Here is a 21,166-nt window from a genome sequence, read left to right as displayed (position 1 = left end):
AGGAGACTCTTGCCAGTTTGCTTGTTTTGCACCTCATTGACCCGAGGGGCATGGGGTTTTGGAAGCTGTACCCATCTGGAGGGAACTCCTTTGAAGTTTAGAACTATCCCCTTGAGGGCAGGTTACTAAGGAAGAAGCATCCTGTGATGGAGAAACCCAAACCTCCTGTGCTGCAGTAATCCTGTCACACATGTGCAAAATTCTTATATTGGGGCCTTTGAAAACATGGGACTCGAGTGAGAAAAACATGAACAATGATTGATATGGGCTGATACTGAATAACAGGAATAGCTCATGTCCCTTAAGCATAGCTCTCTGTTGGGCTTCAGTCCATCTCCTAAAAGGGAGTCACATGATCTATCCACCAGCAGTGCTGTAGAGCTAAGCGTGGTCTCAAGAGTTCTTCTCCCTGGTCTTCTTGGAATTTATATTTCTATTAGTTGGACTTGTTCTCTCTGGTCTCAGAATGATAAAGAGCCCAGTTGAAGGGATTCCATGAGCTTTAATTTGGGGGGTAAGTAGATGTTTCCCTGCTCTTAAATTGATAGTTTGCCTTGGAATCTCCAACTGTTTGTAAGCTCCCAGTTCTTAAGGCAAAAGACCCTTGTATACACGATGGTGGTCATGTTGGCATTTGGGGTAAGGTCTGCCCTGCCCAGTGTAGCTTCTTAAGGCAGTATGGCCAGAGAGGGCAGCATGACCAGAGGGATGTGCCCAGTGAGATTACCATGTAGCAGCAGATCTGGGGACTTGAGAGGATCAGGAGCTCTAAGGGCAGCTTCAGAAATATGACCAGGAGAATCCTAGATGTGTGATAGGAAGCAGGGGAGTGGAGGCTGGAGAGAAAGGCATAGTATGCCTTGGAGGGCCTTGTGTGGTATGCTCTGGATCTTTAAGCTTGCGGGGGGGGGGGGCAGTTATGAAAGGATTTTAAGCAAGTAGAGACATAGATGAATTATTCTGATATGACATGGATTGAATAGGCAAGATGGGAGGATGGGTAAACACAAGGGCAGTGTCTGTGCAAGTGAGTGGCCAAGGCATAGATAGAGAGGGAGGCCTGCTGACTGCTTGGTTGAGGGACTAGGATGATTCTTGATTTCTGGCAGGCTGGTGGGAATGTCCAGCAGGCTGCTGGCTGCTGGGATCACAGTGCAGGAGGGCAGTTGGACTATGGACACTGACTTGGAAGTTGTCAGTCTGTGGGTTGGAATCACTGGAACCTTGTCCAGTGGCTTTCTTCTCTGGACTTAAGGAGTGTTTCTTTAACTTCACAAGCATGGGATTCTCAGTCTTCAGCACCTCCTGCAGCCTGGCCTCTGGTACATGAGTCAATGCCTGAGGCTTCTGCTTCTGCTGGGGTAGCTCTTCTCTTTCTGTGGTCTCTGGCTCTGTCTGCTCCTATTACATCACCCTGTAGATCAGGAGGTACTTCTCTTTGTTGAGTGCCAGCAACCTTTGATGCTGATTTGCTCTTTACTGAGCTGCCCTTGGCATTTCATCTCCAGGCCCTGGTATGTCTCTGCCTATGCTCCAAGGGCACTCTTAAGTCTCCTGGTCCTCTCAAGCTCCCAGAACTATTACATGGTCAGTGATGTCACTGGGCACATCACTCTGCTCTTGCCATCCTCCTTGGCCATACTGCTTTAAGAAGCCACATCTAATAGGGCAGGCCTCACCCCAAAATGCCATATCCCTTTACTCTACTCTTATTTGTCTCATGCATCCAAATAAAGTAGTTTCAGAATTGCTTCTGTGCACTTCTGGGAGGTACAGTTTTGTATCTGTTTGCAAAAATAAGTACTAATCTTTACTGATGACAGCATAAATTGTTATTCCTTATTGAAAACAATTTTGAATGAAGGTTTTAAAAACCATGCCATCCATGTACCTCCATTTCATATACCCTCAGGGATGTATCCTACAGAAATCATTTTAAAGACGTCACCATAGGAAAGAAAATGTTATTGCTATAATAATTGCTATTGCAAGAAATCAGAAATAGACTAAATGTTCAGAAGTTCAGGAATAGTTAATGAAATTACAGTATATGTACTCTGTAAAATCATTATGATGTGACAGACACCAGGGCCTGGAAATGAAGGGCCACAGAGGAAAAGCTTATAATGTTAGTGAAAATAAGATTGACTTTCAAAGGTAGTTTTCAGACCCTCGGAGAGCCAGTCCAGTCCAAGCCAGGGCTTCCTCTTCCCTCTTGAAGCTGTGTTGAAAGCTGCAAATCTTTGCCAAGCTTACAACTGCTTTATTTTCCTGGCTGTATACCTCTGCAGACCTCTGCAGACCTCTGCTCCAGCCCTGCTTGGATGTGGGTCTGCTGTCTGAGCACCAGATTGACTTACCCCTCTCCTTCACACTGACCCACACAAGCAACCAACTGGTGAGGGAGGAATAAGGAATGGAAAATGGGTCTCCTTCGCATCATGAACCATATATGCTGAGATTGGAAAAGACTGCATTTGTTTTAACCAGCATCATCCCCCCCCCATCCACTAAATTAAGCAATAAAAGTGGGCTTAGTGTAGATTTAGGGGTTTTATTTGGGTAATCAGACTAGTCCTCAAAAGAAGAAGGTATTCAATAAAATGGGTGCATTAGAATCAGAGGACTTTGCTATTTATTAACTGTGTCTTTATATGAGAGACAATTTCCCTGAACCCGAGCTTTCCCCTGTGTGAAATGGGGAGTATTAAAAAGTTACCTCCTTCATGGAGCTATGTGAGATGTAAAGTATATAAATCACTCAGCATTGTCTTGCTATCTCCATTGTTACAATTAATATTGGAGGCCTGAGCTGTTAGGTACAGTGGGAAGCATGTGGACTGTGAATTCAGACTGATCTGACTTTGAGTCAGCCCCATGCCTATTACCATGATGACCCAGCTGTGGTTAAGATCATTATTTTTAAACTTCAATCTTCTCTCCTGTAAAATGGGGACACCATAACGTACCTCAAACATTTTTTTGAAGTCACACAGAGAGACAGTGTATATGCCAGGGTTTGGTGCATTATGTAAGTGTTCATCCAGATGTAGTTGTAGATCACCACTCATACGTTCCCTCTGGAATGGCAGACGCTGTTGGATAGCAGAAGCAACGACCGCTTCTGGGAACAGCAGTTGGACGGCTTAGATTGGACAGCCCAAGACATCGTGGCATTTCTGGCCAAGTACCCAGAGGATGTCCAGTCTGCCAATGGCTCTGTGTACACCTGGAGAGAAGCTTTCAACGAGACCAACAGGGCAATCCAGACCATATCTCGCTTCATGGAGGTGAGGATCTGTTGTGTGTATCATTTAGAAAAAGCTTACGGCTCTTTTCTTTGATGTGTTGTAATAAAGTCAGAGGCAGGAGGAAAGCTTTGAATTGGTGTCCAGACCCATTTCCAGCAGTATCCCTCAAGCCTAACAGTTTGGGGTACAAAAGACATTCTATAAATGTTGGTTAAGTCCAGCTTTATTCTGTGTGGATTCAAGTGTTTCCGTCCATTTTCTTCTAGGTTTCCTGGCATGCGTAATGGCAGTAAAAATGTTTCCTTAAAAAAAATCATTATTTTTGAAAGATAGCTGAGCTTTAATTAGGGACAGATTAAATATTAAAAATATAATCCTGAAAATTATGGCATTTTGTAGGGATGAATAAAGAGTTTTGGGGATCTGTTTAGTTGGTTATTACTATGACTCAACAGAGGAAATAAGATATAATGATTGCTTCAACTTCTGTTCCCCCACAAAAATCAATATAAGTAACTTTTCTCTAGATTCTTCCAGCATTTCTCTTAAATGTCAGTTAAAAACGAAAAGACCCATTCTTGGTTAAGACTGGAAAAGTACTTTAGAGAGGTTAGATCGTGAGGGTTTAAGTCACGCAATCAGTTCTTGCCTCTCGGGGTGGGGTCTGCCTGGGCTACTGCTTGCTTCCTGGCCACCAGTGTTCTCATGAAGCCTGTTTTTCCGTCAGTGTGTCAACCTGAACAAGCTGGAACCCATACCCACAGAGGTCCGGCTCATCAACAAGTCCATGGAGCTGCTGGATGAGAGGAAGTTCTGGGCTGGTATCGTGTTCACAGGAATCGCTCCAGGCAGTGCCGAGCTGCCCCATCATGTCAAGTACAAAATCCGAATGGACATTGACAATGTGGAGAGAACAAACAAAATCAAGGATGGGTAAGTTGAATCCCATAACACCAGCCCAGTCTCGGGGAAGTCAAGACAGCTGTTATGTCTAGAGCTTCTTTATTCGAATTAATAATTTAGTAGAAATTTCAAGGGAAAAAAAATCACTGGTTACAGTATGGTACATTCATTGCTGGGGGCTATGATTTCGGAGGTCATAAAATATTAGTAACTTTTGATTCAGCATTTCCACTCAAGAGAACTAATCTCAAGAAATTAAGATAGCAGAAGAAAAGGAAAAAAAAAAAGCCTTTAGGTTCTTCATGCTAACAGTATTCATTTTTCTGAAAAGGAGCAAACAACCAATAGAAGGAAATGGTTAAGTAAATTTTGGCTTATCCACTCAATGCAGTGTTAGGTACTAAATGGAAGGTGGATAAAAACGAAAGTAGTCTGTTTATTTTGCTTGTGTCTATTTAAAAATATGTGTACATATTGACTGAAACCAGAAATTAAGTTATGGAAATAAAAAGAGTGGCTTGACAAAGGTGGTGGGATTGTGGGGGATGGGATTTTCTTATTGGAGGTTTCTGAGGAATGTTCAATCACCTGTGGTTTGGTTTTAGGTACTGGGATCCAGGTCCTCGGGCTGACCCCTTTGAGGATATGCGGTACGTCTGGGGGGGCTTCGCCTACTTGCAAGATGTGGTGGAGCAGGCAATCATCAGGGTACTGACGGGCACTGAGAAGAAAACTGGTGTCTATGTGCAGCAGATGCCTTACCCCTGTTACGTCGATGACATGTAAGTTACCAGCAAACTACCAGCTTTATTTGAATATCCAGTTAACTCTGTTCCAGGTAGAGAGAGAGAGAGAGAGAGAGAGAGAGAGAGAAAGTGAAAATAACTAGCCAGATATAAGTGGTCAGTAATTCCATTCACATGGCAGAGAGACACATATGTACACACACTTAGTAATCCTCCTTCCTTTCTCATCTGTGGTTACCAGCACTTCTGTTTTTTACACTCTTTTTTTACACTTTTGGTCAAAATTTACCCAATTTGCAAAATTTGTCATGACAAACACATGCAAATACATATACGCACATCCTCCCAAATTCAGAATGGCAGATCTGTAAAAGCAGATTTCCTGTAAATTTGTCTGCTTCCTATGAATGATTGTTGCACCACATTTTGAAACAATGCATGTGAGACTGAACAAAACCTATTTATCTTAGACTTTTTAGATAGTCTTTTAGCACTTAGTCACTAAGCAGCCAAGTTCTCATTATGGGAACTGTGCCCTGGGAGCTAATGATTTCTCATAAAGAATGGGCAGAGGTAGATGTAGTTATTGCAGGCATCTCAAATATGTCAAGTCTCCAAATTCTGGATAGTTTCTTATTCTGTGGTGTGTGTGTGTGTGTGTGTGTGTGTGTGTGTGTGTGTGAAGGAGCAGTATTCCTCTCCTGCATTTGCTCTCTCTTGCATTGAACTACCCATTTCCTTGTATAATGAACTCTAGCTTTTCCAGGCCACTAGAAATTCTGTTTTGTTTTTTTTTTAACCTGAAATGATTTGATAGAATTTTTCAAAGGAAGACTTTTCCAAAGAGCCCTACACCAAGGCTTACTTTAGGAAGGATGTCTTAGGATGAGGGTACTAGAGTTCAGAGGTACTAAGGGCCTTTGCCTATGGTCATGAGTAAGTTCATAAGCAGTACAGAGGGGATTTGAGCCTCAGCTTTTGGGATCCAAAATCTGTGCCCCCTTACTTTGTAGCACTGTATTTCCTGTGCTAGTTTGGAATCTGAAATGTTACTGACAAGAGCCACTGGAAATGCTTCCCTGCAGTGTGTTGAGAATTAAACTAAGCAAGTCAGTCGTGAGATGACCTTGGAGATACTGAACCTCTGTCAGAGATTGATTTGGGATTTTATTTTTTAGCTTTAGCTTAACACCATCTCACAGCTATCAAGTTACTAAAGCAAGTCTCCAAAGAAATTTGGGTTGGCAATACTTCATTAGCCTAGCTTTTATCTCTATGTCAAACCTGTATATATTGGAGTCTAGGGGCCTGCCCCAAGTGGTCCAAATGCGGTGCTTCTCTAGCATACAGGCTCAGAGGCCTTGGCCTGTGGCTCACACCTGTCTCTTATTCTTCCCTGCTCCTCCTTGCTACCTTTAGCTTCCTGCGGGTAATGAGCCGCTCAATGCCCCTCTTCATGACGCTGGCCTGGATCTACTCTGTGGCTGTGATCATCAAGGGCATTGTGTATGAGAAGGAGGCGAGGCTGAAGGAGACCATGCGGATCATGGGCCTGGACAATGGCATCCTCTGGTTTAGCTGGTTCATCAGTAGCCTCATCCCTCTACTCGTGAGTGCCAGCCTGCTAGTGGTCATCTTGAAGGTGAGGCTGCTTCACTGCTCTTCCTGGCCAGGGAACTCCCAAACAGCCCAGTATGAGCTAAAGGAGGGGAAGAATAAAAGCCAAAACTGTAGGAGGGAAGGGGGAGCCTTACCTGCCATCCTCTCATCTTAGTGTTAGAGAAAGGGAGGCCCAGAGAGGGTCAGTGACTTGCCAGGGTCCACCTAGACGATTAGTAGCTAAGGTGTACCAGAACCCAGGGCTGAGGCTTTCCAGGACAGGCAAACATCTAACCGCACCCACTGTCTGTTTTACAGTGTAGCTGTGCCTTTCCTTAGATGTATTAGGTGGTGATTTGAGCCACTGGAAATACTTCTCTGCAATGTGATGAGAATTAAACTAAGCGAGTCAGTCGTGAGATGACCTTGGAGATACTGAACTTCTGTCAGAGATTGAGTTGGGATTTTATTTTTTAGCTTTGAAGTAGCCCACCTTTAGCTTAACACTTAAACTCTTACTGAATTTATAAAACCAATAATCAGAAGGACAACTGTTGGTGCAGTTAAGGTTGTCTGGAAGCAGAGGCTGAGACAGAGTATGGCACATGGGAATTCATTAGGGATCAACAGCTGTGGAAGAGATGAAGCCTGAAGAATTGGCAGAGGGAGGAGTGGAGCTGTGATGTGGGGCCAGTGTCATGGGGCGCTCTGGGGGGGCATCCAGATGCAGGCATCCTGCACTGAGCCGAAGTGTCCGGTTCTTTAGCTTACCCATGATGTCACTCATTGGATATGGGCCACCCTGGGCAGGCTGTGCCCCAGGGCCAGGTGGCTCTCTCTAGCTGTGACAAACCCAGAGATGCTGACACCTGGAGGCCACCTTGTGACAGCCAGATAATAAACCCTCCCTTCAAACTGACTAGGCAGTGCCGTTCTGTGTTTGTCCCATACACTAACGTACTTCCCAGTTTTCTTTCTCCATACTTATTTATATAAGGATATATCATGTAAAATTAAATGTTTGTAAAGAGTGGGGAGTGCAACGGGACAGGAACTGACATTCACTATAACCCTGACTACTGTCTGTTATGCATAAGTAGCTACTGACACCAGACATTGTTTAAAACACATTCCATGTGCTGCCTTATTACTTTCTCATTAAATGACCCATTTAGCATGCAAGGAAAGGAGGCTAAGGAAGGTCAAAGCTTCTCCAAGGCCCACAGCAGGACTACAGAATCAAGATTTGATTGCTTTCTCTCTCAGTCAAGAATGATGATCCCGCAGATCATGCAAGTGAGTTCTTGGGCTTGTGGAGGCAGCACATTTAACGAGTCTTTTCCTTTCCAGTTAGGAAACCTGCTGCCCTACAGCGACCCCAGCGTGGTGTTTGTCTTCCTGTCTGTGTTTGCTGTGGTGACCATCCTGCAATGCTTCCTGATTAGCACACTCTTCTCCCGAGCCAACCTGGCAGCAGCCTGTGGGGGCATCATTTACTTCACGCTGTACCTGCCCTATGTCCTGTGCGTGGCATGGCAGGACTATGTGGGCTTCACAGTCAAGATCTTCGCCGTGAGTAACTTTGGCCTTTCTGCAGCAGTTGTAGTCACAGCCACAGCAGGTGTTTGGCCTCCCCTGATGTTGCCCATGAATCCAAGCAACAAGCTGTGAATACAAGATGAGAGAGTTGTTTTATAAAAGGAGTTGAATCTTAGTTCTAGATCCTAATTCCTTTGAAGGCAGGGACTATGGGTTATTAAATTGTTTATGTTTAGTTCTCTCCGTGAATGCTGGTTGGATTGAATTGAATGGAATGTTTCCTGGATCAGACTGAACCTTAAACCTGTTGGGGGTACATTGGGGAATGGCTTTCGGCAATAGATGCCATCTCCACCCTCAACCTCCCAGTTTTGTTGGCCATGTTTAAACTGGCTGCAAAGTCATAGCCACAAATAGACATGAAGGTTCTTGAGGTCAAAGATGGCTCATTCTTGACTCTTGCCTTCCTCGTGTCCGGTGTGGTGTTTGGCTTGAGTAATGTTTTATGAACTGAGGGAGACTTAGGAGCCAGTGCACCACAAATCCCTGAGTTAGATATTTCCTTTCCTTGAACAGAGTAGGAGTAGCCTTTGAGGGCATGAGAGCCCCTGTGAGAGCAACTTGCCAGCTGCCCCCTGAATCACTTATAAGGGAAACTGACTGTCACTCATAAGGAGCTTCAGGTGCCTCAGTCTGGGCCCCATAGACATCTGCAGCCCCAAACAGGCTATTATACAAGATCCTGAATGTTCCCTGGCTGAGCAGGGAACCCATAAAGACCTTGATGAATGTCACTATGGGTAGGAGGTGGGAGTAGGGGACTGGATAGGTGAGTCTTGGAGCATCCTTGGAAGCATAAAATCCAAAAATTTCACATGCTATCTTGCATGAATTTATAAAATGTGTGTGCATAATGAGTAGTTATAAATGGAATAATTTAATATGCTGTAAGGAAGCCCACTCCCCTAAAGGGACTCTGTAGGTGAATACTTCTGTATCCTATAATTGATCTATTTTGCAAATTCAAATTTCTCCAAGTGTGGAATTTATATTATAAGTTATGGGAAAATGAGAGAGACAAGGAATGAGATTAATTAGATAAGTGACTCTTGCCTCTTTCTCTCAGAGCCTGCTATCTCCTGTGGCTTTTGGGTTTGGCTGTGAGTACTTTGCCCTTTTTGAGGAGCAGGGCATTGGTGTGCAGTGGGACAACCTCTTTGAGAGCCCTGTGGAGGAAGATGGCTTCAATCTCACCACTTCAGTCTCCATGATGCTGTTCGACACCTTCCTCTATGGGGTGATGACCTGGTACATTGAGGCTGTCTTTCCAGGTACACTGAGCCTCCTCTCTGCTTTGGCATCTGTCAGGGAAAGAATTCTGGCTGCAGAGCTTCCCTTTCTTTGTGCTGGAATTTCTTCATGGCATGGGGCTCCCTGGAAAGTGGTTTGGACTTTAGACCTACGGCAAACAAATAGTTCCAGTAGAGGCAACCAGTGCTGAAAAGTACTACTACTATGGCAATCATTTCTTGAGTACTGTGTGTTCAGCACTGTGAAGTGTTTGATATACTGTGGTTCATTTAATTCCCAAAAGACTACATAGAAGTTTTACTGTTATAACTGTTATTTCTCAAATGAGAGAACTATGACTCAGAGAAGTTAAGTAACCTGCCTGAGGTCACTCAGCTCCTAAGTTCTGGTGCTCAGAAGTGAACCCAGTTGGGTTATACTGGATCAGCAAGCCAGGAGATTCCTCCCTGTGCTGACTCAATTCTGTAATTCCATGTCTCCAGGGAGGGTAACTTTACTCTGATTACAGTTTGTGAATAATACAATCTGTTGGCTCTAAGCCTTTACGTGTGATTAAAATAAAATTAATATTAAATAAAAGCTCATTTTGATACTTTCATTAACAAATCCTCTTGATCAAGTCCAAGAGGAACCAGCCTTGGGATATGTTTTCATACAAGATGAAACTGTGGGAGAGTGAAGGTTTGCTCCATGTAGTTCACCTTCTCATTCTCCTCTGAGGAGGTAGACACGAGATGTTTATCACCCCTTCCTGAACTTCCTTCACTAAATATGCAATTCTGCATCATGCAGATCTGGATTTGAATTCTGAGTCCTTCACTCATTGGCTGAGTGTCCTTGTGTAGGCTGCTTACCCCTCAAAATGAGGATGGTGCCTCCCTCAGGGAGTTGTTGGGAGGCCTCAGAGAAAAGCAGAATGTACACTGTTTTTAGTAGGTTTCAGCGAAGGTTACCTCCCTTTCCCCCCATTCCAGTCCAGTCTATTCCTTCTCCAAAGGGTGTGTCAAGGAGGGAGTGGGCTGGCTGGGACACCTGAGGAATACAGGAATGGTGCTCAGCTTGGATCACACCTGTGCTTTGCTTTCAGGCCAGTATGGAATTCCCAGGCCCTGGTATTTTCCTTGCACCAAGTCCTACTGGTTTGGTGAGGAAAGTGATGAGAAGAGCCACCCTGGTTCTAGCCAGAAGGGAGTATCAGAAAGTAAGTATTGCTGTCCTGCCCTCCTCCAACCAAGTTCTAACAGGGGCAAGTGATGGATGGATCCTGCACTTTATGCTGAAGTCACTTTAAATAAGCCAGTCCTAAAAAACCAAAGGTCCAATGATTTCTCTGATAGGTGGAAGCTACAACAAGGGGAAGAACACATATGCAATAGATAAGACAATGGGGAAGGGAGGGAAGGGAGGGGGGGATAAGCAAAGGAAAGACAGTGGAATCAATAGTTTTCCCATGTACATGTATATGAAAATAACACCGTGAATCCCACCACCATGTATATCCATAAGAATGGGACTCTAACTAGAATAAGATGTATTCGCATTTTATGCTTCTATAATTATGTCAGAATGGATTCTGCTGTCATATATAACTAAAAAGAAGCAATAAAAATAAAATATTCAAAAAACGAATAAATACACGAATGCACATAAAAAAACGAAATTACTTTAAAGACAAAGAAATCTCACACAATGTATCCCTTCCAAATTGTCCCACACCATTCATGTCCAAAGCTATGAACTTGATGGGTCCCTGGGGAACATTTCCTGTTTTCTTGGCTCCTTGCAAAGTGTCTTTTGATCACTGAACTTTCACTTATTGCTCTCTTACTACCATGCTGTCCTAACAAGCTAGCAGGAAGAGGTAAAGGAAGCCTTGCTACCTGCCTTGTCCTGGCAACCCATGTAAGAGTCTGTGTAGGTGGGCACCAAGTGGCTACCCTCGAGCTCAGCCTGTTTCTTTTTTTTTTCTTTCTATTTTGTTATTGGATCTTTTTAGATATACATGACAGTAGCTTGTATTTTGACATAATATACATACATGGAGTGTAACTTATTCTAATTAGGATCCTTTCTTGTGGTTGTACATGATGTGGAGTTTCACTGGTGGTCTTTCTTAATGTTCTCACTGGTCACTACTCGGAGGCCTGCCACTCCCAGCGGCAGGTGGAGATGTCCACAGCTCAGCAGAGGTTCTGCCTTCTGGGTTCTCTGTTTAGGTTTGTGCTCAGTGTGGATCCTTCCCAAGTAGTTAGTAGGTCCCTCTTCAGCTGATCTCTTGTGTGTCTGTCCCCTGATGGCCAGTGGTAATTGTACGAAGCTCCTTCACATGCCACTGTTCTGCTTCTTCTCCTGTTGTTCCCACTCTCCTTCCCTGCCTCCTCTCTGCACCCAGCTCCTGTCAGCCACTTCTGGAACCTGACACATTGTTCTCTGTCTTGGTACCTTTGTCTGTACTGTTTCCTCTGGGGGGGCACCTTTTCTCCTGCTTTCCTGCTGTTTAAACTCCTAACTCTTCAAGGTCTGGTCAGTATTTCCTTCCTGGAGCAGCCCTCCTAGATTCTCCTTCCTCTGAGCTTCTGTTGCGTGTAAAACAACACATATGCACACACACGCACACACACACACACACATACACACACACATCCTCAACATTTTCATATTAAAATAATTGTAGATTCACTGTGTGAAAGGGTTCCCTTGAATCCTCCATCCAGTGGTGGCACCAGGTGTAACTATAGCATAGTATCAAAACCACGAAATTGACACTAATACAAGTCACACACCTTCATATTCCTCTAGTTTTGACATGCACTCAATCGTGTGTGGTTTTAGGTCTGTATAGTTTTATCATGTGTACATTCATTAGCTCAGTCAAGAAGCAGAACTATCCCATTACCACAAAGCTCTCTCCTGTTATCACTTAATAGTCCCAGCCATCTCCCTTCTTTCTGGCTCCCTGACACCTGTTAACCTAACCACTCATCTGTTTCCAAATTCTCCAATTTTTTAAATTTCCAGAATGTTATGGAAATGGAACCATACAATGTAAATCAATCTCTCTCTCTCTCTCTCTCTCTATATATATATATATATATATATGTGTGTGTGTGTGTGTGTGTGTGTGTCTGTATATATATATATATATATATATATATATATATATATATATATGTAAAATCTCCCAGCAGAATTTCCTAGAGATCCACTCAAATTGTGGTGTGTATCAACAGTTCATTCCTTTTACTTGCTGAGTGGTATTCCATGGTATGCATGTCATAGTCCCATGGCATTTTCAGATGTCTTTTTAAAACAGCAGTTAGCATTCTGTATTTTAATTGCCAGTCAAGTCTTTCTTCCTCAATAGGCTGCAAAGTTTGCTTTACCATTTAATTCTGACAACAGTGCCAAGAGGGGCCCTAAATAAATATGTATAGCTTCCTGCTTGCTTATAAAACCAGAGTGGCTATGGACAAAAGCTGTTCTAAGAGTCCAAGTGCAGCCCTCTGTGTCTTTATATTCTACTTTCAGTATATTCTATGGGTTCATTCCTTTCTCCTCTCTTTTCTCATAGTCTGCATGGAAGAGGAACCCACCCACCTGAAGCTGGGTGTGTCCATTCAGAACCTGGTGAAGATTTACCGAGACGGCATGAAGGTGGCTGTTGATGGCCTGGCACTGAATTTTTATGAGGGCCAGATCACCTCCTTTCTGGGCCACAATGGAGCAGGGAAGACAACCACCATGTAAGAAGGGGAAGTGGCCGTAGAGTCTACCACTAGAAGGTTCTGCAGTGTACTTAGAAATTCATAGCTGAGGAAATTGGGGTTGGTTGCTAGGGCAAGGATAGAGCACATGAGGGGGTGATAAGTGTAAAACATCACATAATCACGAGTGTGCTTTCCAAGGGTTAGTCTTTGCTAGATATTTTTTTCTTCAGCCTAAAGCAGGGTGGGTGTTTTGATGACCTTTCCCAGGTAGGGCTCAGAATTATGCAGTGTTTTTGGAATCTGAGGCTATGACAGCTTTGAGAAAGGGTCTCCTTCTGAGGTGGTTTGGTCAGAACTGTAAAGCAAAAATCTGGAAAGAAAGATTAGACACTGGAGGGAGATGGCAATTTCCAGGAACTCTGTCTCTAAGCAGATGTGGGAAGTGGGCTGTTGGCTCCCATTGTCTTCCCTGGCACCCATGAGGACCTTCTGCCTGACAGCTTCCGGAATGGGTAAGGGCCCCAAAACACTAGTTAGCCTCAGTGGCTTTCAGTATGGCCTCTCAACCATTCCAAAGGGTAGATCTTCGAGGGTGATGTTCTTTTCTTGTTTTTTTTTTTTAACATAAAATCAATATATTGTGGGTATAGCTGCTGAATATTTTTTAAAAGACACTTGAAAATCTTACCATCTAACACAAACATTATTATTATTACTGGTATCAGGGATTGAACCCAGGGAAACTGAGCCACATCCCCAGCCCTTTTTATTTTTTATTTTGAGACAGATGCTGAGGCTGGCTTTAAATTTTCAATCCTCCTGCTTCAGCCTATTGAGCTGCTGGGATTATAGGCATGCACCACTACACCCAATTTAAAACAGATATTGTCTTTTTATCATTGAATAATTTGTTTTGATCTGTCTGTTTTTCATGGATATAACCTTAGGCATACAAAATACATATTTTAAGGCTCACTTTCCATTGTATATTAGAGGATTCATTTTCCAAATGCTCATATTTTGCTTTGTTGGGGATCTATTAGGGTCCATCAGAAAGGAATAGAAGCAGGGGGTTGGTACCATGTGCTCACCGTGATGGGCTCTGCAGTGGTGGGGTGGGCCAGCCCTGATGCCTGCATTTGTTAATTTTGTCCTCAGGTCAATCCTGACTGGGTTGTTCCCTCCTACCTCTGGCACGGCCTACATCTTGGGAAAGGATATTCGCTCTGAGATGAGCACCATCCGGCAGAACCTGGGGGTCTGTCCCCAGCACAATGTGCTGTTTGACATGTGAGTACCATAGCATATTGAGAAGAGAGGCCCCTTTTTGGATTTAGAAGTCATGGGTGAAATGGGAGTTAGGCATTTTGCCTTCTTTGGAGATAGCAGTTCTTATCTCTTTAGACACATTGAGATCTGTTTTAGGCAGGAGATGTCACTTCAGTCCAGATGGCTGATGGGGGCTTGGGAAGCAATGGACTTCATCATGTGCTTCTGGAGGGTCTTTCATCCCATCCTTTCCCCTGCTGCACCTGTCCCTAAAGTTCTAGTTCATTGACCACCCCCGTCTCCACCGCCAATCCCCTAGCAGGGCCTAAGGACACTTGGTACCATGGTCCTGTGTTCATTGATCATGACATTTGCTCCCACTCAGCTTGTCCCATCAGCAGGTAAGACCCCAGAGAGCCCTTGTAGTTGATCAAAGAAGACCCATTTTTTTTTTAAATCTAAAATGAGCAGTTTGAGCTTCTGGCTCCCTAGGAACCTGCTTTTGCTCAGAGTCTGAGGTTCTTTGAGATTCAGGGGACGCTTCTCCAGGTTAATGCTGACCCAGCATGGTTGATGGAACTATGGGTGAGACGTTTGAGGACCTGAAAAATAAATTGCAATTGCTGATGCCTGGTGGCCAGCCCTGTGAAGAGTAGGTTGGAAATGATCTGTTACCTCTAAGTTTTGACTTCCTGAGAAGCTCATGTTGTTGTTGTCTGTTGTTCTACCTTGAATCTTTCCTTTTGATTATATTTTTTAGAAATTTAAGGGGATAGTACTGGGGATTGATATGGATAAAAATGATATATGCATTTATGAATATGTCAAAACAAAACCTGCTATTATGCATAACTATGATGCACTAAAAATAAAAATAAAAGAAATTGATAAGTCAAAAAAGAAATGTAGGAATGAAGTGGGAAAGAAGAAAAACATGCACATTGTTTTCTGTTCTGGGTCAGGAGACACTATATCCTGGTGTGTCCTGTAGGGCCCAGAGCTGACCTGCCCCTCTGTCCCCAGGCTTACTGTGGAAGAGCACATTTGGTTCTATGCCTGCCTGAAGGGGCTTTCCGGGAAGCATGTGAAAGCAGAGATGGAACAGATGGCCCTGGATGTCGGTCTGCCGCCTAGCAAGCTGAAAAGCAAAACAAGTCAGTTGTCAGGTGAGGCCCTGAGCACCTTCCCTGTCTTTCCCCTTCCTCCTCCCCCTATCCATACACAGAGGAAAAGCTGCCCAGGGTCCCAGGCAGGGTGGAAGGTAACAGACCCTTTTCCTGGGCTATGTCCCCAGATGGGTGCCTGTCTTCATCTCTCACCCCCTCCTCCTTCATTCACCATCTGGGGCTGGTTCTGGAGCCTATCTTTTGCTCTGTCTTATAGGTGGGATGCAGAGAAAGTTGTCTGTGGCCTTGGCCTTTGTTGGGGGGTCCAAGGTTGTCATTCTGGATGAGCCCACAGCTGGTGTGGATCCCTACTCCCGCAGGGGAATATGGGAGCTGCTGCTGAAATACCGACAAGGTAACCAATGTGTACTCTGAGTCACGGATTTGGGGAGAGAAGGGTTCTTGAGAAGTATGGCTGTATCTCATGGCTGCTCTTGTGGGGGTAACAGAATTGCTTCTCAAAGAAAAAAATGGAACTTTTTTTAAAGCTCAGTGTCTGCTTTTAGTATGGATATGGGAGACCTGGTTGTAAGATACTTGAAGTTTATGCTTCATTACCTAGGGGCCTGCAAGAACAGAAATGGTATAGACTTACACGGGTGTACCGTGATTATACTACGCTAAGATAGATTCCTGAGAGCAGAGGCTCTGTTCATTGTTTTGTCCCTAACTTGTTGCACTAATTTTGTTTGTTGAAAGAGTGGATGAATAAATGAATGGAATGGGAAAGGACAAGAACGCGTTTGGCCGTGTGCTTAGAGCTTGTGCAGCCCTGATGCTTTGGGAAAAAAAATCACTTAGCTTGGCCCCATTTCCTTATCTGTAATAAGAGTGGTGCTTACCTCATGAAGGGTAAAATTAATTAAAGAATATACATAAACCACCTAATATGCTTTCTGACACCTCGCAAGTTCCAAATAAATGTGTTGCCAGCCTTGGGGTCATGGCCAGAGGGTTGAAGTCAGCTTTCAGTCTTTCTTGCCTACACCCCTGCCAATGTCTCTATAGTCCTTGCTACTACAATCAATGAGAAAAGACAGGACTCACGTGTCCCACATCCTTGTATTTGTGTCTGGCAGGCCGCACCATTATTCTCTCCACACACCACATGGATGAAGCAGACATCCTGGGGGACAGGATTGCCATCATTTCCCATGGGAAGTTGTGCTGTGTGGGCTCCTCCCTGTTCTTGAAGAACCAGCTGGGAACAGGCTACTACCTGACACTGGTCAAGAAAGATGTGGAATCCTCCCTGAGTTCCTGCCGAAATAGCAGTAGCACTGTGTCATACCTGAAAAAGGTGAGCTGCAGTCTCAGTGCTGGGCTGGGCCGGGCCGTCAGGACTTATTGGCTGCAGATGGCTTGTCCACCTCTGCCCCATTCACCCAAGTTGTGGCCACTGTCTCCCTGCTCTGTACCCTTTCACATCATACTGCCTATATGGAAAGTTCTAGAGCCCTCTGTTCTCGTAGTGCTAGTTTTGTTGAGTCCCATTTTTCCTTTTTCCTATTCAATGAGCAATGGAGAATGTCCTTTCAGGACTTTATTATGTCGCAGAAAAGAGACTAGCTAAGAGGTAAGAGTTGGCTACAAAATGTCCTGCTATTCCTGCTTATTATCTTTAAATCTCATCGATCTTTACTTTTAAACTATAAAACACAAATATTTATGAAGCACTTATTTCAGACCACACAGACTGGGTGTAAAAGAAAATAATGATAATAGTTATTGTTTTGTCACAATTTTTTTTTCCCCATCTGGCATCTCAGAGTACAGAGCAATCCTAGGAAGACAGTACATGATTACTATCCTAGATGAGGGAAGTGAGACCTGTAGGGATTTGTTAGCTTATTTCAGGTCATCTAAAAAATAAGTAGCAGGTGGGACTAGAACCTCCAAACCAGACATGTTCTCTCCTCTATCATAGTACATGCCTGAGATTTATTCATGGATTGAAACCAGTGGCACCTAATACATCTTAATCCTAACCTTGAACTCTGTCCACTTACTTACCTTTTAACTAAAGCCTCCTTACTTAAGTGTGGTGTGAGGACCAGCAGCATCAGGATTAGAAATGCAGTAACTTGGGTCCAATTCAGACCTACTGAGTCAGAATCTGCATTTTAATGGGGTCCTAGAATAGTTTAACATATGTTAAAGCTTAGGTTGCATTGAATTAGACAAGTAGCCAGATAAATCCCATGCCTGCAATGATTGGCAAATCCTGGTTGCACCAGGATTCCTGCCAAGCCACAGTTCTGTTGATAGCTCATAACTCACCCCAGGAAGAGAGGCTGTCCACTTGGCACACACATCACACGGTGGCCTCTAAAGCCCTGGCTTCCAGCTTCATGCACACCAGGAAAAGCTTTTGCTACAGTTCTTACACAATAGAGCTTCTGGAAACCCTCGCTGGCAAAGGTGGTGGTGGCTATACCTTGCTTGGTCCCTGACCCATTCTCACCTCCTTCTTTGCCATCAGGAGGACAGTGTTTCTCAGAGCAGTTCTGATGCTGGCCTGGGCAGCGACCATGAAAGTGACACGCTGACCATCGGTAAGGACTCTGGGGTTTCTCATTCAGGTGGTGCCTGAGCTTCCCCCAGCTGGGCAGAGTGGAGGCAGAGGAGGAGAGGTGCAGAGGCTGGTGGCGCTGACTCAAGGTTTGCTGCTGGGCTGGGCTGGGCTGGGTGGCTGTGGGAGTGGATGCAGCTTGGTGGTGGTGGCCTAATGCTTGCTGGGGGGCCTGGGGCTTGGTCTGGGAGCTGGCAGGGCAGTGTCCCAGAGAACTGAGATGACTGGGGTTTGGGGAATCCCTTAGGGGAGTGGATCTGGCTGGACACCGGATGAGCCATTGAGTGTCAAGCCAGCAGGGAGGGATTTGAGCTTAGTATATAAGGAAGGTGAGAGCCCAGGAGATAAGAAGCAGCCTTTTAGGCTTTTCTTGGCAGTGCATATGGGAACCCAGTGTCGTCAGTAGCATGTGGAACAGAAATCATAACCTGGCCATCTCTGCTCAGTTCTAACAGCTGGCTTTTTCCAGGAAGACTTCAGCTTCTATGAACTGTTTGGTTAGCCTCTATTGAGGTAAATAGAGGGAAGCTCCCTTTGAAAGAAAGCTTAGGAAAGGCTGAAAAATCTCTATGATTTTCTTACTCAAGTTTTCTACTAAAGAATCCCAGCGTATAAGCTGTAGATACCAGATCTTCAACCTCAGCAAGTCATCCATCCATCTATAACACATGGAGTACCCACAGTGTGCCTAGTTGTGGTGATATAAAGTGAATGAGTTACAGTTCTTGTCCCCTGGAATTCTTAGAGTTGAACATGTGGAATGGCTAAAATATCTTGGACAGTATGGTGTATAAGCAGGAGGCTTCTGAGAAGTAGGCAAAGGGGATGACTGGCCTTTGCTGTGGAGCCTCTGAAATGACTGAACCATCTTTACACTGTGGTCCTTGCAGATGTCTCAGCCATCTCCAACCTCATCAGGAAGCATGTATCTGAAGCCCGGCTAGTGGAAGACATTGGGCATGAGTTGACCTACATACTACCATATGAAGCTGCTAAGGAGGGGGCATTTGTGGAACTCTTCCATGAGATCGATGACCGGCTCTCAGACCTGGGCATATCCAGTTATGGCATCTCAGAGACTACCTTGGAAGAAGTAAGTTGGGTGGCTGACTGTCAAATATAGCAGCCCCAACCACCTCAAGGTCAGACAGGAAGGAAACAGGATCACCATGGGGTTGGTCATTGAGATTTTAGGTCATTGATATCTAGGTAATGTTGGCAGCAGTGAACCAATTAAGATCATAGTGGGAGATAGCAGGCAGGAAAGAAGTACTAGGATTGCCCCTGGTGTGGTTGTGTTAACTGGACTTAATGCATCATAAGAAATGACCAACATTTAGTCTACTAGGGCCAGGTACCAAGCTGTACGTTTTTGGTGTTTCTTTTTGATTTGCTTTTTTAAATCTTTGTAATCTTGTGTAATCCTCATAACAAGACAAGAAAATTAACTAATCAGGGATGTTGAGTTGGGATTCAGCATGGTAAGTTTGGGCTTCAAAACCCAGGTTGTTTTTATGAAGTAGTAATTCCTCCCTTTAGAGACACATCACAGACTTTGAGGGCTGGAAGGGCCATAAAAGTTGTCTGGCCTGGTGATTCCATGCTAGATTGTGTAGTAGCCATGTGAGGATATTACTGACAATAAAAATTCCAAGTCTCAATTCTAGTGTCTTTGAATTAGGATTTCTGGAAGTAAGGCCTTAACTCTGTACTTCCACTGCATATGTCGTACACAGTGGTCTATAGACAAGAGTTTGGAAATCAGTGGCCTCATTCAGATTCTCCTCTGATGTTTGGACCTCTGCCATGATATTTCTACTTATGGGGAGTCCATGTCTTCCTGACCATTCTGTCTTGACTAACTTAGCACAGTGCTGTTCTGCTTAAAGATTTGAAGCCACAGCCTGAAAGAAACCACTTTACTCATTCCTTATAGGTTCCTAACAGATTTCCTTTGTCTCAGTGTCCTGATGTCATAGCTGTATTTTGAAAATGATTGTCTGGACTGATAGTTCTCACCACTAAGGGAATGTTTTCTGGCAAAAATACCTCCCAAATAACTCTGATCAAGTGTTATTAATAAATGTAGCTTCTACTTTCTTTGTCTTAGAGGTGGTAATATGCAAGTCAATAATGTAGTCAGGATAGTGATGGCTATTCTCATAATGTTGGTACTTATATTGTCACCAACTCTAATTTTTCAGATATTCCTCAAAGTTGCTGAAGAGAGTGGGGTGGATGCTGAGACCTCAGGTAACCCTTTTGAGAGGGACTATACAGTCTGGCTAGAGTCTTGAGCAGGCAAACTTCACTCACCAGTGTTGTACCTTTCTCTTCATATTGTTCTTTTTATTTTTTATTTTGATTTTTTTCCCTTTACATTGTTCTAATACAGTCCCATTTTTAGAGTATATGTTTGTTACAGGTAGAGAAGGTTTGTTTTGTTTCAAATAAAGTAAAATGAGGGATTCCTTCCTTTTGCCTTCAGATGGTACTTTGCCAGCGAGACGAAACCGACGGGCCTTTGGAGACAAGCAGAGCTGCCTTCGCCCATTTACTGAAGATGATGCTATTGATCCCAATGATTCTGATATAGACCCAGGTTCGTTTGGGCAAGATCTAGGTTCTATTGTTTGAAGAAGAATTTCTCCTTTATGTTCTTCTCAGCTGTTTTCTTTTGATGAACAAGATGATAGATTCCCTGGAGGGTCCAGAAGGAAGTGGAAAAATGAGAAAAGCCGCTTGTCTTTTTCCAGCTTTGTGCATGTGTTTAGGTCAAACATGAAAGAGCCCATCCTCATCGTTCCTTCAGTTAGCTGAGATCTTAAGATGCACATATTAAAAAAGGACTGCTCTTTTATTGTCTTTTCTGTAGGGTTCAAGTTTCTTGCATACATTAAGTGTTTTATTGTTGAATAAGTATTTATTGAATGGATGAATGATTTTGAGAAAGTCAGGGAGGGTAATTTGCTTTCAGTTAATGTGCCCTTAGATGTAGGTATTTTGGATGACTGTGTCCTTGTGTGTTTGAAATGAAAAGGAGAGGTAAGAAATCAAACAAATTTGATGTCAGAGTGTCTCTGTTAGGAATCATTCATTTCAG

At 43.9% G+C, this 21,166-nt stretch overlaps 1 protein-coding gene across 2 annotated transcripts in view; it reads left to right on the top strand.

Annotated features, from left to right (window-relative positions):
* Positions 1-21,166, top strand: part of Abca1 (ATP binding cassette subfamily A member 1) — a 134,797-nt gene that overhangs the window by 77,477 nt on the left and 36,154 nt on the right. Inside the window, exons 12-27 of one of the 2 annotated variants that reach the window (XM_071600802.1) lie at positions 3,093-3,290; positions 3,979-4,184; positions 4,760-4,936; positions 6,320-6,542; positions 7,850-8,071; positions 9,165-9,369; positions 10,437-10,550; positions 12,921-13,092; positions 14,215-14,346; positions 15,349-15,491; positions 15,709-15,846; positions 16,571-16,791; positions 18,074-18,152; positions 18,954-19,156; positions 20,268-20,316; positions 20,552-20,665. In XM_071600802.1, the coding sequence (XP_071456903.1) occupies positions 3,093-3,290; positions 3,979-4,184; positions 4,760-4,936; positions 6,320-6,542; positions 7,850-8,071; positions 9,165-9,369; positions 10,437-10,550; positions 12,921-13,092; positions 14,215-14,346; positions 15,349-15,491; positions 15,709-15,846; positions 16,571-16,791; positions 18,074-18,152; positions 18,954-19,156; positions 20,268-20,316; positions 20,552-20,665 (2,596 nt within the window). Of the gene's footprint in view, positions 1-3,092; positions 3,291-3,978; positions 4,185-4,759; positions 4,937-6,319; positions 6,543-7,849; positions 8,072-9,164; positions 9,370-10,436; positions 10,551-12,920; positions 13,093-14,214; positions 14,347-15,348; positions 15,492-15,708; positions 15,847-16,570; positions 16,792-17,973; positions 18,047-18,073; positions 18,153-18,953; positions 19,157-20,267; positions 20,317-20,551; positions 20,666-21,166 lie in introns of both variants that reach the window. The other variant, XM_027942984.3, reaches the window with a different exon arrangement.

This window comes from Marmota flaviventris, chromosome 13 (assembly GCF_047511675.1).
Source record: "Marmota flaviventris isolate mMarFla1 chromosome 13, mMarFla1.hap1, whole genome shotgun sequence".
NCBI lineage: Eukaryota > Metazoa > Chordata > Mammalia > Rodentia > Sciuridae > Marmota > Marmota flaviventris.
Note: the sequence above shows the minus strand (reverse complement) of the source record. Positions and strands in the feature narration are given on the sequence as shown.